The sequence below is a fragment of the Ambystoma mexicanum genome, chromosome 5p (genome assembly GCF_040938575.1).
Source record: "Ambystoma mexicanum isolate Mex_15411 chromosome 5p, UKY_AmexF1_1, whole genome shotgun sequence".
Taxonomy (NCBI): Eukaryota; Metazoa; Chordata; class Amphibia; order Caudata; family Ambystomatidae; genus Ambystoma; species Ambystoma mexicanum.
The window spans coordinates 1,358,056,970-1,358,074,358 of record NC_090930.1 but is presented as its reverse complement, the minus strand read 5'-3'; the positions used below and the strand labels follow the sequence as shown (position 1 = coordinate 1,358,074,358).

Below are 17,389 nucleotides of genomic sequence, written 5' to 3'. Positions count from 1 at the left end.
ACCATGTCACTTGTTAAACATGAATACAATTACAATACACATTTATCATTAGGCACATGTGCAAGAACACATTTCATCGTTGGCATGGCATATGCGTTTCTCTTTCTTAATCTGGGAAACCCTCCCGAGAATCATTTGTTATGACAGCAATTTAACAGCATTAGGATTTCAGTTCTTTGTCAATCTCCTTGTTCTTCTTATCATTGGATGGGTTGTTAGAGTTTGACCCCTTCTGCATGAAAGGACAAACTCCACCCCAGATTTTGAACTCCTGCTACTCCATTAATCTTTTGGTACTGTAAAGATGAAGGAACTATTGCCTTTCGCGTTCAGTCTGACAGCCAGTCAATTACCCTGCAAAGGGGTCCTGCTTATGTATCTGCCTATTTGTAGTCCCCATGCAACTGAGTCTTGATTTAAACTGTCTATCAGAAAGACTATCTCTCTTTTGGCTCGCAGTCTCCTCTCCTGCAGCTAGGTATAGCTCAGACTGTCTTTGCCAGGGCTCTGCCGTGGGGTTGAATCATGGCCTTCAACGATCCCCCTCTGGACTCCCACTCAGAGCTGCACTGATCGGCAGCCCAGCAGATGATCCTTGCCCAAGCTCCAGCCATGCAAGAAGCCATGCCAAAGACCTAGCCCCTTCATTCTGCCTCTGTTTCAAACTCCTCATTCAACAGCTCCTGCTCTATATGGCTCTGTACATTTCTTTAGCATTTCCCCATCTATTCCATGGTATCTTCTGTCACCACCCTCGATTCAGCTTGTGTAATATTCCGGCCCCTAGCTTTGACAACCTTTGGACAGTATTCTGCTTAGCACAAGATCCTGCAGCCCGGAGTGTAATGTTGCATTTTACGCTATCCTTCCTTCCCTTTTCCCGCTCTCCACGATGCGCGTTTATTTTCAAGGACCATCTCGCTTCTGTTACATTGCTCTGCCCTCTATTAATCTTTCCGCCATGAAACACTTTTAGTTGGCCTTTAATTTTGTTTGATTTTTACACACTGGAAATACTGTGCACATTCCTCAGGGCATAAATTCCTAACAGCACCACGTGTGAAACTTGATGTTAGTGCATTTTTTATTATAAGTAATGCCTGCAAGCATTTGACATTAACAAACAGACAGACATATCCCATAATGCTATGATAGCTCATCTTATTTTAAAATTCCATCTGTTATAGTATTAATGTCAAGTGATTGCATTGCCTTTCTGTCAACATTGACAATGTCTTGTTAAATGCCCAACATTTAAGAGGTCTATTCTCCTGTCAGACAATCAGATTGCCCTACTGGTACCATTCGAAGACGTTGAGGAACCTGGAAAGGCATTACACTGCACCACTTATTTTGAATACAATGAGTAATACCATATAAGGTATAAGTATAATTTAATGTAACAATTCAGACTCAGTTCTTTGTTGAGAATCTTACTTTGCAGATTATCTTATGTTATATTATAGGAAGCTTTTATACTCCAGCAAATCACAACTGTAGTAGTCTCAGAGTTCATATGCTTTTCCGGAGGTTGGTCCATTGATTACAAACCTTATTCTGTTGAGTAAAAGGAACATGGGTAAGATAAGAGAAGAGGGGAAAGAGGAAGCATGTGCCACAGACAGAGGGTGTGGCAAATGTAGGTGGTAAGTCATTTTTTGTGGTATCTTGGGTACATGTAGATTCAGTTACGGTGGACCATAGATCAGGGTTGAATAAGAGAAGGTATGTTTACACATGTATGGCATCAGATGAAATGTCTTGGTGTGCCAGTTTGGCTGGGTGATAGGGTTTAGATGCACTCAAGCAGACCGTTGAAGTGTGGTGACTTTTTACCCAGGATTATATTTTAATGTCTACCACAGGACACACACCAAAATAGTAATTCTCTCATTGCCAAGGTTAGGAGCCCAATCAAGAATCAACTGCTTGAATGTTGAATGTAGCTTGAGAAAGAAGGGAATGAAATTCGGGTATGGTCTGTCTGACAAATTCCAGAATATGTTGAAAGCCAGGCAACTTTAAATTTGCAAAGTTTTTCTGTTCAGATTGATCCACGGTTGAAATCAGCCCCAGTGTTTACATCACCTCACTACTCTAGGCTGAGAGGTTTGTTGGCAAATCTGTCCCCCATAAACATTAGGCCGCACTAAGAGTCATCAAAGGAGATAGACATGCAATGGAGCCCAGGGTACAAAAAAGACATCAATGCCAGAGAATTAACCAACGGGCACCACACAAACCTATAATCTTGCATGAACAAGCAGATCCGCCCCAAACTAGCTGTCCCTGTCCCACTGCAGTATGAAAATAACCTGCTAGCCTCTAGTCCGTGTTTGTTTATCAGACGTTTATTTAATACGGAATGCCAATAAACAATATTGTTATGCCATGAATACAGTTGACGATCACAATGAAAAATGTGTGTCAAGACATATAGAAGGCTGTGCAATGGAGATGCAATACGTCCATTTAGAAGGGTACATCTAAGATTGTTTATAAATATGCACCAAAGCCATACCACAGAAACAGTAAATGATTAGCCCCACGTCCAGGACCTATCTGCTCTGTTGTAGCAAGGTGAATTGGTCTTCATGTCAGTGAGGAGGCCAGTTACCTGTTTTGTCCGTAAAGAGCTGTCCAAGTGCATCTTGATGCATCTCTTCCTACTCTGATATGTAATTCTGTCCCAATTTTCCACACTGCTCTTTTGGTTCCATCAGCCTCCCCTACCACCCTCCCCAATTGGGGGAGAAGGACAGAATCACAACCACTCAAACGAAAAAGCATCAAAGCTCAGAAGCATGAAGCCACCTTTGCTACAATGCCAAGGACACTAAACATAGTAGCCCCCCAAGGGTAAGAAATCTAGGAACAGTGACAAGATGAACCTATCTGGCAGAGGAAGTGGCCCTCTGTAAATCAGAATGGGCAAAAGAGCAGTGGGGCGAGACCTCCCGATATGACCCGATGGCCAGTTCTGCCCCACCCCTTCATTGCACTGGGCCCACTCATTTCCCTATCCCTTAATTAGCTTTACTTCAAAACCCCAACAGCCAATGCCTCCTTGAATTCCTCACCCCAACCCCACTATCCCTGGACTCTCTAGGGTCTCCCAGAACTCTCTTCTATTATCTCAACACTCCTCCAACATTCATGCACATGGAATGCAATCCCTAATCCCTCCCCACTGTCCTCTGCATCCCCAACATCTTCAGTTCCTTCATGCCTGCCATCAACGCCTCCCCCCAAGACTCTACACACACCTGGCCTTTGGCCCACCAGTGCCCTTAATTTAGTAGGGTAAAAACATAAATGGGTGAAAGGCCCTTCCCCACCCATGGCCAGAAGGTAGTGACGGAACAACGCCCACCCCCATCTCCCAAATGTAGCATTACCACTGGAGCTGGAGAGGCACATAGCACATGAGAATGTTTCAGCAACTCTCTACATAGGCATTATGTGACTTTTGTGCAGGGACAATGTCCTTCTGTTTTACAAGTGGAAAGTATCCACAACATGTATGCATGTGTACAGTGTTGCACCTTGTTTGTGATGAGTGCTTAGGTTCACCAGACATTAAGGGCAAACTCTGTGGGAGCCTGTTGTAAAGTGATGGTTGGTAAAAGGACTGAGGTGATAGTGTATGCCATGGGAGCAAGCCTCCTCAATTACTCACTGCCTGTGGCCCCTTGGTAATGCTGATAACAAATGGGAATTGGCAAATGAAGTATATAGAGCCTTGTTAATCTAAAACTGTATTCATCTGACTTGTGCCTCTGCTTTGTTTTCTGTGCTCCCTGCCTTACACTAAGGGCAAAATGAGCATGATGGCTAAAAGGAGAATCCACGGCACTTCATGGCGAAACTTCCACACTCCTGGAAGCGAGATAAAGAGGATAGGATAGGAGGAAACTAGCTACAGCATGCAACAGCCGGCACTGCTGCAACTGTTCCAGCCACAGGCGTAGCCACCTAGACTGCAGACTAGGGCCATCAACAAAGACAAAGTTGTCGTGCAAGTACAGAATGTTTCCAATGTCCTCAGGACATGGACCCCACATGCCCTTGTCATGGTTTATAGGGTGGTCACTGTCAACGCAGGGAGTTCCTTTCCGCCCCGATCAAGGTGTCGCACAACAAAGTGCTCAGTAGATTCAAATTTGGTTAGGCCTCCAATCTGTATAACACCATTCAGTAGATACCCTCTGTATCACCAATAAGCTTAACACCTCAAGCTGGTGTATAGAAATAACAGTGTATATTTATTTAAATGTCTTAAATTAATCAGAAACAAAGCACCAGAACACCAGCCACCAACTCTGTGACACAACACAATAATTACAAATACAAATTATTGGTATACATTTACTTACATGTATTTCTTAATAGACTTTCAGTTACTACAACAAACACAGATTGTATTGGAAGACTTTAAATCAAAACACACATAGGATTTATTTGCACATTAACAAGTAGGAAATGTTAAACAACCCCCCATGATTGCTTGGGTTATCACAGTTGTCTTATTTCCCAGTAACCCCCACCCCCAGGCATCAGTTATATATGACCCCTTAATTTGAAGGCAAGTTACAGGGAGTGGGACTACAGTAGGACAATCACTTTGGCTTTTTATTTGAAAGGCAATGTTTGGGAAAGGAACTCAGTGGGAACATCATTTTGGCCTTTTTATTTGAAAGGCAAAGTTTGGGAAACTCGTTTTGGCTTTTTATTTATGATATGATATAATATGGCATTAATAACGCACTTGTACACAAGTGTTTCTAGGCGCGACAAGACAAGGAGGGGGAAACAGAGGGAGGACAAAACAACAATGTTACTAGGCCTTGTCATTCAGATCGCACAAGTGCGGGGAAGGGGAAGGGCAAGGGGAGAAGTGCCACGGTGGGGGGGGGGGTGGAGAAGTGCAGGTAATGGCTCAGTTCAAGTAATCAGAAAGTGTAGCCAACGGGTAGCTCAAAAGTGCAGAGAGAAGTGACTGTAGAGTTACAGATACAGACCACACGTGCTGGGAAAGCCAAGAGGCAGTGCAACGTGCAACTGGACAGGCAGGCACGTGGGCCCAAGTTCAGAGGGTGGCTAGGTGACAAGTGCATGGAGTAGACGGGTCATCAGCAGGGGAGAGGAAGAGAGAAAGCGGAAGCGAAGAGGAAGGTCTTGAGTTGCTTCTGGAACTAGAGGTGGTTCTGCTCAAGCTTGAGAGAGGCAGGGACGCTGTTCCAGAGGGAGGCCCCAGCTGTAGAAAGAGATCTGCTGCCAACTCTGTGCTTGGAAAAGCGACTGACCCTCAGAGAGTTGAAGGTGGATGAGCGCAGAGCTCGATAAGGGAGATGGTTAGGAAGAGAGAGTTGGAGGTAGTGTGGTCCCAAGCCCCAGAAAGCCTTTTGGACAATGCAGAAGGTCTTGAACTTGATCCTTGCTGACACTTGGAGCCAATAAATAGATTTCAGGGCTGGAAAGATACGATCGCTGGGCTAGAGACCAGGGACAAGTCTTGCAGTTCTTTGAATACACTGCAAGGGTTTGGGATTCTGATATGGGATACAAGTGACTAAATGGGAAATTTCGTTTTGCAGACTCTACATTCGCTTGAACAGCAGACTTTTAAGGTTACTTATTTTGGGATTATCGGCACCCTACTTCTATAAGGAAGTCAGGGGTTTCAGACAGGTAGAGTCACCCACATACTTTGACTATTATGGCTATAACACACTGGGTATGAAATTTGTTAGTTTTGAATTCTAACAAAACTCATCCTGTGATATTTTCTGTATGGGAATTAATTGAATTAACTTTAATTGTTTGTTTATTTATTTATAGTGTGTGCCTCACCCTTAGGTATCTGGCCGCATTACAAGAAAATGCAGTTTCATAGTTACAGACACCAGTAATAACAGAAGCAATGCATAATAATACAGAAAATATATTATATAACATATGTACACAATGTACAAAAAAGAAGGTGGGTGAGGCGCGCACTCCCGGTCCTGGTCAATTAAACCTGTTGCAAAAAAAAAATAATACTGGGTGACATCCCAAAATGGACAAATATTCACAGGGTTAGATCCCTTCTGCTGCAAATCAGGTACTCAGTATTAACAGGGTTAGATCCACTTTGGAGAATCATATAGATGGTTCTCTCCCCTCCCCCAAATTTGGGAAGGACTTGTGCTTTGGAGAGGTGTCGGTTGCTGGTCACCTGAACAGAAAAAAAGTTTTTCACTACAGCTACCAGAATCCTTTGAGTCTAACAAGACACACCTGCTTAACAGCCTCCCTGATGATTATTTGAGATAAGAAAGCGCTAGGAGGAGAACAATGGCAGACCACGGAACTGCAGCCGAGGGATCTAACCCTGTTAATACTGAGTACCTGATTTGCAGCAGAAGGGATCTAACCCTGTGAATATTTGTCCATTTTGGGATGTGACCCAGCTACTTACTTTTTGCAACAGGTTTATTTGATCAGGGCCGGGAGTGCGCGCCTCACCTATCTTCTTTTTTTTACTATATGTACACAATGAGCGGTGGAATCAGAGGAGGGCTGAAGAGGCTAGTGGGGAGTGTCGCTGGCGATGAGCCAGTTCTTCATATTTTCTTAATTAAAATGTGCTAAGGGTCTACACAGTAAACCCCCCACACCCCCTACCCACAGTTAAATGGACAGGATGAAGGCAGGTAGTTCACCATTAAATTTCAATGGCTATAGTGTTTTTCTATGATGAATTCATTGAGTTATCTTATATATATATATATATATATATATATGGTCAGGATCTTCCCAGTGTTGCCCCCCCCACCAACTAATCAAAAGGGAATAAGGCAGGTAGCTCCCCACACAATTGATAGCTTTGTGATATATCTACTTACATGGTAGATATCTGTTCTTAGATGTCAGACCCTGTTTCAGGAATAGGTAGGCAGCTCACACCTCTGGTCTCTATTCACAGCCTTCCTTCTCTCTCCTCTGTTGTTGTCAGTCTGCTCTACTCTCTATTTTTCCTTCTGTCTCTCTGTCCCCTTTTACATTGAAAACTGATATTATATAGCATTGATGTCACTTACCTATTATGAATATTCCCACGCTACGGATTGGACATCTCTCTTTTTCCCTTCCCACTAATCTGCCTACTGCCAGCAGATTGGGTGAGGAGTCTAGAAGTCTGTATTATGGATAATGGGGGAGGAGATGCATTATTTCAAAATGGCAGGTTTTTACATTCTGTTTTTTCTTAAAAATCTCACAATATGTAAACGATCTTCTCTTTTCAGATAATTGCATAAACAAATATATTTTTAAATTCTACATTTGATGGCGAATCGGGAAATACTAATTTCACTTATGGTTTTTCACGATTTACTCCTGAGCCAAAATATGAAAAATATGCCACTTCGCTATTCAACCATTAATTTCGCATTCTACCAGTTCATAAACTTTCAAATTCCTCTCAATTATGAGAAGGTCAGGATCACAGTTTCCTTCCTAACTCATAATTCTATTCATCACAGAATATTAAGAGATGCATAGAACTGACAGCCATTCTGTGATCTTTAATAGGATTCCTGGATGAGCTCACTGTGACGCACGGTTCTCCTGTTATTAAGGAAAAAGGAGTCCAGTGTTGATCAATAGCAATGCATATATATGGGAGGCTGTAGTTTCATATTTCCATCAAGCCCTACTGAGTTTCATTTCTCCCCGGTCACAGACATCTGCCAGGCTCATGTTAGTCCACCCTGCCATTAAGTGTCTTCAAAGGTCTCTGTTCGGAGCTAATGTACAGTTAATGGGAATGCCTGACCTTAAAGGTGCCTTCTTTGGCCGGCTTATCTACAGTCTCCACAATTCTGATCTAATTCTTTATATGTCTTTGTATTTTAAACTGAAAACCAGCCCCAGCCCAAAGGTCATGAGGTTAAAGTTTCAAAGGCACCGATCTTTCAGTTCTGTGGGGAAAACAAGCTACATACATATTTCTAACAGAATAGCATGTTTGTGTTCAACATGACATTTTGTGTTGCATCGGGTCCTACTGTTTATAACTGCAATACAATATTTAAAGAACATAAGTTCACTTTTGGTATTATTCACCCATATGCCACAGTTCACAAAGGAAAGTATTGTTTACTTCTCCAACAATTCGGCCTTTCAATTTAAATGTCAGTTTATTTGTGTAAAGTAAGTGTCTTTCTTCAAAATATGTCACTTGCCTTCACTTTTTAGATGTAAGCCACAATTCCTTATTTGTCTTTTTCGAATGGATAGCATTTCAATGTATATTTTCCCATGTATACTGCTGCAGTTTTGAATCTGTCAAAATGTGCCTTTTCCCAGTTTACACGAAGACAGCATCTGCAGTACCACATGTCTTTTTGGAATCCATTGGACACAGTTGACAATATGGCAGTTCTGAGGCTCACTCTCCTTCAGCTGAGTGCCTTTCCATTTTGACACTATTTTTGTTCCTTCTCAAAGTTTTGAAGTGGCCTTCATCTTTCCATGGGTATCAACATCACTCAGCTTCATTCTGATAATAGGGCCTTGCATGGCCTCTCAATCTCTGTCACCCTGGGGCTGTATTTTCACCCTACACCCTCAGACCTGCGTCTATCCTCACTCTTCCATCAAAGCAACCTGAACTCTGCCTCTCATTGCAACCCCCGAAAAATACAACCGTCCAGACAAAAATACTTCCCTTACGATATCTAGTAGATATCCCCAGCTGTACCGCATTGTCCCCATCCATCGAGCTCTATTACCCGTGTACAGCCCTCAAAGAAAGATTTTGATAAACTCACCGAGGCCCAAGCAGTCCCATGACCAGATTGCCTTTCTGTTCCTAACCGAGTGGCCTGGTATGCTCCTCAATATATGCCCTGTGCAGCCGCATTGAATCTCCCAATAGACAAAACATAACAATGGGTGAACATGGCATTGCACTCAGGCCCCAACTGCGCCACAAAGATCTCACTCTGAGTTGCCCAAACAGTGGATCCCATCCTTGTCTCCTTACACACAGTGTCTAGCCTTTCTCTCCCAGACCTTCCCCTCCATATTGGGCATGGCTCATTCCAGCCACCTTGCCTTCCCCCACCTTAACACACCCTCCTCCTAGTTTCCTTCCCAAGCCCCAGACACTCCACCATGGTGTTGGCCCACTCTTGCTGCCTTGTCACATGCCTTGCCCCAACTCCTGCCTCTTATGTTTCACTTTTCTACCCTACTCCACTCTGAAGCTTTTTCCCTATTCACCTTCTAGCTCCCTACATGCTCTTTTAACATAGGCACGCACTGTTCACAACGATTAACATATGGCTCAGAAATGACAAACCAAGTTACCCTAATTACAGAACAAACACAAAAAACTCAAACTCCTCATAAACTGCATGGATGAGCTTACCCTTTGGTGATCTTGTGTTGGAAGTGTAAGCAGCCATATTCATATGGGAGTTCGTTTTGACTTGATGTCCATTGATATTGATATTTTATTTCTATCGCACCAAGTGTTTCAGAGCGCCACGAGGCAAGGGAGGGGAACAAGGGAGTACAAACAATGATCTTACTAGGCCCAGTGACATTGAGAACGTGCAAGTGAATGGGAGAAGGGAAGGGGAAAGTGCAAGGGAGGGGGGAAAAGTGGAAAGTGCTGAGCAGAGAATACAGATTAATGAATAAATAGTAGAAGCAACAAAAAAAAGTAGTGCAGCCAGCAAAAATGGCAAGTGCTAAGTAAGAGGCGACAGACAGGTTTGTGTCTGATAAGTGCAGAGACAAAGGGGGCACTGAATGGTTACAGATACAGACCCCTCGTTCAAGGGATTGCCAGGAGGCAGTGCGGGTAGGTGGCAGGGTGAGCAGGTGCCTGGGTCAGAGAGTCAGAGTGTAAGTCAGATGTACGATACCAAGAGCAGAGCAGGTCAGCAGGCGAGAGGAGGAGCGAAGGCAGAAGCAAAGAGGATGGTCTTGAGGAGCTTCCGGAACCAGAGCTGATTCTCAGGTTTCAGAGTGGCAGGTAGGCTGTTCCAGAGGGGGGCCCCGGCCGAAGAAAGAGATCTACCCCCAGCTCATTTCTTAGAGAAACAACTGACCCTGAGGGAGTTGGAGGTAGAGGAGCGAAGGGCTCAGGAGGGAAGGTATTTACGGAGGGAAATCTGAAGGTATTTTGGACCCAGGCCCCAGACAGCCTTGTGGACAATACAGAGGGTTTTGAATTTAATTCTTGCAGCCACTGTTAGCCAATAGAGAGATTTCAGGAATGGAGACATACGATCTTAGGGCTTTATTCCAAGGACAAGTCTTGCAGTCCTGTTCTGGATAAGTTGCAAAGGGCGGAGAATGGAAGTAGGACGATTTATGCATTACAGTGATGTATGCAATTGTGTACAAATAAATTCAACATTGTCCTTGGATGCATTAAAATATCATAAGATTGGAGATGTGGACACTTCTGATCGGTGCTATAATAATTCATTTGGCTAGAACATTAGGATGCTTGCAACACAGATATATCACATGCCCCGCTTTAGTTTTGGCTCCTTGGTGAACGTGTGCTTGCATTCCTTTAGCATACATGCTGTCAGTCGAACCCTGGCATCAATTCTACATTGTGTGGCTTTAAGTAAAGCCCTTCTGCTTTGGCTCGCCGCTGCCACTCGTGGCGATTCCCTCTTAACCTTGCTCCTGGGGTAAACCTGTCTGTGTCTGTATTTCAGGAGCTGCAGTTTGAACGGTTGACCCGGGAACTGGAGGCAGAGCGCCAGATCGTGGCCAGCCAGCTGGAGCGATGCAAGCTTGGATCGGAGGCTGGCAGCATGAGCAGCGTTAGGTAGGCACTGCTCGTTTATCACTCGCTGGATACTTCAGACGATGACGCATTCTGTCATCTGCACACGTTGTTATTGGCACCGATGTACTCTTCTACTCGAGTAAAGCGCATTCATTTGTTGAAGTTGCTGTACCCAATAACTTGCAAGCCAATATTTGCAAATATTTATCATGATTTACCTAATGGAGTGGAAATGTAAAAGTGGCACAAAGACACGTGCGGTGTAGATTCCAGTGTGCCTAATTCTGTTGCATCCTGGCATTGCTCACCATGCAGGTTGTTCAAAGCGAGGCACTATGTGCGGAGAGATGCAACAATGCGTCATGTCGCCTATTGGTTGCGCATTTCAACTGCCATAGTTGGCGACTTGTGCTGTGTGGTTTGTGATAAAACCCAAAACACAAACGATACATTGTTGCGTGGGTTAGTGGTATTTACCGCCTGATGAAACAGGCCACAGGTGTTTAGACACACCGCGATATGATTGGCGAACACTACCATTCAGGGGCTCTGCTGACAATGTAATACATCACAGGAGGCCTAACAAAAGCATTACTTGACCACAATAAAGGTTACCCCTCATATAGTTAGCTTGAAAATGAAAAGATATGTCTTTATAATTCGTTTTGAAAACATGTCTCTTAATGTAGATCGGCGGTTGGCATGTACCTTTTTTTTCTGATTGTTGCGTTGTCACTGTCTGGGGATCTCTGTGTTCACAGTGAATAGCTAATTGTGCGCCATGTTATTTTTGTCTTTATTTTTACTTCCTTACAGGTGTAGAGATGATTAAGCAAGTGTGTGTGTGTGGGGCGGGGGGGAGGGGGGGAACTGCATTGCTAACCTAACAATGCAGCTGATTGTCTAGGTTCTGATTTACCCGTCATCATAGTTAAATCGCTGATTATTAAAATGGCGGTGATTACATTGGATGTCATCTTTTTGGTAATTTGAAGGGTTAGTCATGATTGCAAAACTGTTATTGCAGAAACAGGGAATTCTATATAAATTTGTTGAAGTACTCAAGGGACAAGGATTAACCTTGTGACTTATCAATAATTAATCATTGTATTTTCATTATAGTTTTAACTGTTAATAGTGCAGCCACATCTTGAGTGATAATTCAAGATCCTAAATGGATGGGTGTGCTCTTGAATCTGCTGATCCAATCATGCTTCCCGCGGCTGCAGATTAGCAATGTTTCTATAGTTCTTAAGGGCATGGCTGCTTGAGTTCTGGATACCCACAGCTCCTACTACAAATGGTTTTCGGAGCACCTGATTTGCCTAGACTGTTTCAAGGACTAGTGGATTTCTGCACTTCTCGTCTCTGGATTTAGAATGAGGTCTGGATGAAAACCAGCAGGGCCTTTTCATAAACTCTGAGTTTTCATGGTCAAACTTTCCCATTCTTCTGATCATTTCAGCAGCAGCTTGACGAATTGTAAGGACTCCTTCCAGGTTGCTCTGTAAAAGGTTGCGACGAGACCTTTTGTGGCAGCGGCTGCAACTTCCCCCATTCCTCTTTGGACATTCCGTCCTAAGCAGGCCAAGGGAAGTGAAGCAGAGCTCAGCATAGACCACATAGAAAACACTGACATTCAAAGGGTTCAGCCTGTGGTTTCTAATGCCATTGGAGGGTGGTGCCCATTTCAAGATGGCTGTTGGTAGTCAGTTCCAATTCTACATGACAGGTACTCTCTAAACCAAAATGCTGGTACTTCTTCTTCATCGCTAGTAACATAATATAATAGAAGGATAGAGTGGGGATTTCATAATGCAAAAGATATTCTTGTGGACCCTGTTGTGTGCTTCTGTTTTGCCAGCTGTTGTCTCTTATGTGTTGAGCCCGGGTGATAGAGCGTTTGACTTGGAAACAAGACAATACAGAGCAACACAGGTTTGAATCCTGGTCCAGGGCTTAGAAACTGGTCTCTGCTAATAAGCGTGTTATAAAATATTAATTCATTAATGTAGACTTCTTTGTTCTTTCCTCTTGCTGCTTTTGATATCTCTGACTTGTCAGTTCCCTGTCCCTTGTCAATCTCTCCTGTTGTTTAGTGATAGTCTGTCTTCATCCCTGATCATGCTTGAGGTTTTCCCGGGGTCTTTCCTCTTGGACTCCTCCTGTCTCTAGCCATGCTGACAGCTCCATGATTATATAATTGACTCCAGTGTTGCCATCAGCTCTGCCTGGACACCACCTGTCTCCAATTCTTCCATCAACTATAACTTTGTCTGGGGCATAGCCTGGGAACCATCACGCCACCTCTAGTGGCATAGCTTTCAGCCATGACCAAAACGCACCTTGGTTAGAACTGGCCAAGTCAAGCGTGCACCTTTGATGGGGCATCAAATTAAGTAATAATGGTTATCCTGAATCTACCCATAGTAGGCATTGGGCATGGTCTGTGAACATGGAAAATAGTCACTTTTCCAAGGGCTTGGTCTTTGTCCATGTCCTGGGCCCCACATCCTCCTTTAATGGGCATGGCCTTTGGTCACTTTTGTCAGGTTATGGCCTTCGTTAATGCCCAAGCCTGCCCTAAACCACCCACAATGGGCACTGGTCATGTCCTGCAGCCATTCACTTTGATCACCTTGTGACAGTAATGGCGTTTTATGCCATACCCTGGGTCCTCCAAACCCACCCATAGTAGGCACTAGTCATGGCAACCGGCCAGTGGTTTCTTTACCTCGGTCATGGCTTTTGGCCATGGGGCAGGCCCCAGCAAGCTACCCACAGTGGGCACTGGCCATGGCCAATGTTCATTTTGCTTGGGCCATACAATGTGGCAACAATGCTCACTGGTCCATTGCTCACTGGTCATGGCCTCAGCCATGCCCTAGTCCCACATCTATTCCACCTCTAATGGGCGATGGCTTGTCCTTCAGCCATAGCCAGAGATCACTGTGGCATGGTCTTAGGCCATGGGCCAACCTCATCACCCGCTTTCTGTAGTGGCAGATGTCCTGCTCAAAAACGGATCTTTCTACCGGCAGTCCGACTTAACCATAGCTGCAGGTACACTATAACCAACTGTACTCTGAGTATGTATATATTCACAGAAAGAAAATGTTCTTAAAAATGAAGGTTACAATCATCGTTGACAATAGGAATTTGCTAATATGAGGATTACTGTTGTCACAATGACACTCTTTTGACAAAAAGCAGATCAAGTCCAATATGTCATCAAATACCTTCATTAAGGTGCCAATGGAACCTTACCTTCCCATCAAGAATGTGTTCTGTTGGCGCCTAAAGATGGTTCGCGGTGTGTTACTCTGAGCTGTATACATCTTGTGGGTTCGTTATTGTGTTTCTGTCCCTCTAAATCACTTTCGGGATTTTACAATGCAACGAACATGCACAATTCTGTATAAATCCTGTCACTCCATGAAGACAATTGCGTTCCACTGGTATTATTCTGAATAGTGGGGACTTATGTCTAAGGGCCAATTCTAATCTGGTTTTAAAAGTAGTGAACAAAGTAGACATTCTCCCCTCTAGTTCCCAGCACCGGCATCCTAAGGTGGGTGGGAAGAATTGCAGGTGAGATTGTGCTTTCCATCAGCAAAAGCTGCTTAAATCTATCCTTTCCATAGAAACGTGTGTACCAGTGGCACTGCGAACATTTCTTAAAAGACTGCAACTTTTCCAATTCAAGAGTATTTTTGAGCAATCATTAAACTCGAAAAGTGGGCAGCAGACTATGGAATGCTATTTTATAAAGGGGAAACGTGTGTGGTGTAGTTTAACATCCCCTCACCGGTGCTGTATTTTATCTCCCTTTTTAGACGTGCGAAAGCAGTGATTTTGAAAGAGGACTGCCCTGGCAGAGTCTGCCCTGCATTCCTCGTGGTTGCTAAGTCTGTTGACAAGCAGTAAATCAGGCACACGTGAAAGTCGTGGCTTTGATGCCTGGCTGCCACATTATCACTTTAACAAAATATGGTGCTTTTAAGGAAAGTGTTCATTCCTCATGGAAGTACACTTTTCCAATTTAAACATGCACCTCGGAATCGAGCACTCAATGTTACATTATAATTTATTTAGTTTATTCATTTATAAAGTTAACATATCGAACACATTGGGATCAAGACTAGAATAGAATAGTCATAAACCTATTAAGACACGAGCTCTATCAATATTTAGGTAGATAACCTTAAGTCTTGCCATATACTTTTTGGGTTAAATTGAGTGTGAGGTATATCAATGAAAAACCAGCTAAGCTATAAAGATGTAATGCTTTATCAGTGAGATACGTACTTGTTGTTTCCATTTGGGAATGATCGCATCATAGGAGATATGTTTGATGTAAGGCAGTCTGCATGTAAAGTCATTGGTGGAGGGAAATTACATAATTGATTGCTGCCTGCATGGACACAACTGATGTGACCAGTGATAACATGTCCTATTTTGTATGTAACAGCAACATGTATTCAGGATATCCGTTGTAATTGCTTATATGGTGCTTCTACTAATCATAATGTTGAGATTTGATATGGGACATTAGGAGTGATGTCAGTGCCAATGCATTCATGAAGGAAATGTAAGGTTGCAGTAGCATCTAAACATTAGCATTTCATTACATATAAGTCTGTGTATGACTTTTGTGAAATTACTGGTATTTGTGACATTAGAGGTCCCCATTTTGGCACAGGTGTTATTGATGACAGGATTGTAACTATTATTTGGATCTTTTTGTATGCAAATAATTTAATCTGTTTTGCTGAAAAAAGTTTGATATCAGTTTTAATGCTGGTTGCTGAATTGAATTGGCTTTGTCAGTGCAAGCAACACATTTCCACTTGCAGATTTAAGGGTGTATGCGTGATGAGCACCCATTGGGTGAGTCTGATCTGTCATTGTCAGTAACCTTATTTCCCTTGAACTGTTTTCTACAACATTAACACTATAACATGTCTTAATGTAGTCATTTCTATTGCAGTATTTGCTGTTTTGGGTTGTTGTAATTAATAGAAGTTACTATTGCCCAACCTGGAATTCAATTAATCACGTTCGACAGGATGAAAGGCTGAGTCACTCTAAAAGAATGTGAATCTTTTACCTGAAGGTTGAATACAGATTTCAGCAGTATATGGTTAACTGAGTTGCATGATATCTTCTTACCACTGAATTTCTTCATTTGTGTGGCAGAAAATAGTTGTGTGTGAGTTTGAGGATAATAGTGCAATGGTGTACTACGCCTTATAGAGGGACATATGTACGTGCACGTGCAGCATCTGCATTACTTGTACAGTGGTCTACTTGTAAATAACCTTTAACTTTCTTACAAACGCATATTTTCAAGTAACAACTTTTTTTACATTCCTCTTTGTGCCTCAGTTCTTGCTTTTTCTTGGCACTGTAAATAACGATGTTACTCCATATATAATAGTTGCTCAGTTTACTGCCCTCAAAAGGATGAAGGTCTGATCCAACCCTGTCTGTAGTCAAACCTCTGACCTGTATGTTTCATACTAATTTCGGTAGCAACAACCTTTCTCGCCGAGCTGCCAGGCCAATTGAATTCTTTCTTGCTTCAGGGTTGGGCAAGCATAAAGTGCTCTACTTGAAACTTGGCTTTACTCATAGTTCAGAGTAGCTTTCCTGATAAAGCAAGTCATAAAGGTTTTTCCAGATGTGAGTTTTCATTTGAGGAAGAACCGACATTTTTTTTCAGGCAGAGGATTCTGTCGGAAAACATGGTATCAAAGTAAGACAGACACAAGTGATCACAGTTCAAGGGTTTTTATTAAACTGTAAAAATGGGTGAGATAAACGCCTAATCTAAACCTTAATCTAAGATGGGAGCAAGCTCAACCATCAAATAATAATACAGTCCTAGTGGAGTTTAGTCAAATAAAGTCCTATACTAAAATAAACTATTGCTAATCCTTACCACTATGCTGCAGAAGAGTGTGGGATAATGTTCACAAGAAAAGAAAGAAGTGTCACAAAATGATAAGTCAGGAGGGTATGGACAGGGCCCCCTTCCCCAAGATCAAAGCATGGGACAAGGCTGCACTCTTGAGCACAGCCTACTCCTGGGCTTCTCCAACACAAGCCTACAGTTCCTTTCAATATATTAGGGCCTTCTGCGCCCAAGTCTTTTTCACGAAAAGTCTCTTGCTTCAGAGGGCCTGATGTATCATAAACAACAAACAAAAGGTTCCTTCTATAAATCTTCACGTCTGGGCAATTACTCTTCACCCGAGGATCCCCCTCAGCCGGGCTCCGATCCCTTTCACAATTTCAGCCTCCCTCAATCGGGCTCAGACCAACATCACACTGTGGACATCCCGCAGTCGGGTTCAGGTTTGTCCCCGCAATGCAGTTCACTTAGCTTTTCAATTCACAACGTGTCAAACATATTCAAATGTACAAGGGGTTTGACTTGACCCTTGTATGACCACTTTGACATCTCACGCCAGCCTCATCAAGGGCTTCTCGGTACTTGCAGTTTTCTCAATTCAACATATCCTCCTTGTTCAGAAGCAGGGCATTCGTTAGTCTTTCGAATGAGCGCCCACATGGCGC

At 43.1% G+C, this 17,389-nt stretch overlaps 1 protein-coding gene across 20 annotated transcripts in view; it reads left to right on the top strand.

Moving 5' to 3' along the window:
* CTNND2 (catenin delta 2) overlaps positions 1 to 17,389 on the top strand; it is a 3,553,726-nt gene that overhangs the window by 1,280,065 nt on the left and 2,256,272 nt on the right. For all 20 annotated transcript variants that reach the window (XM_069613767.1, XM_069613768.1, XM_069613765.1 and 17 more), the window contains one exon: positions 10,734 to 10,846. In XM_069613767.1, the coding sequence (XP_069469868.1) occupies positions 10,734 to 10,846 (113 nt within the window). The remainder of the gene's footprint in view (positions 1 to 10,733; positions 10,847 to 17,389) is intronic.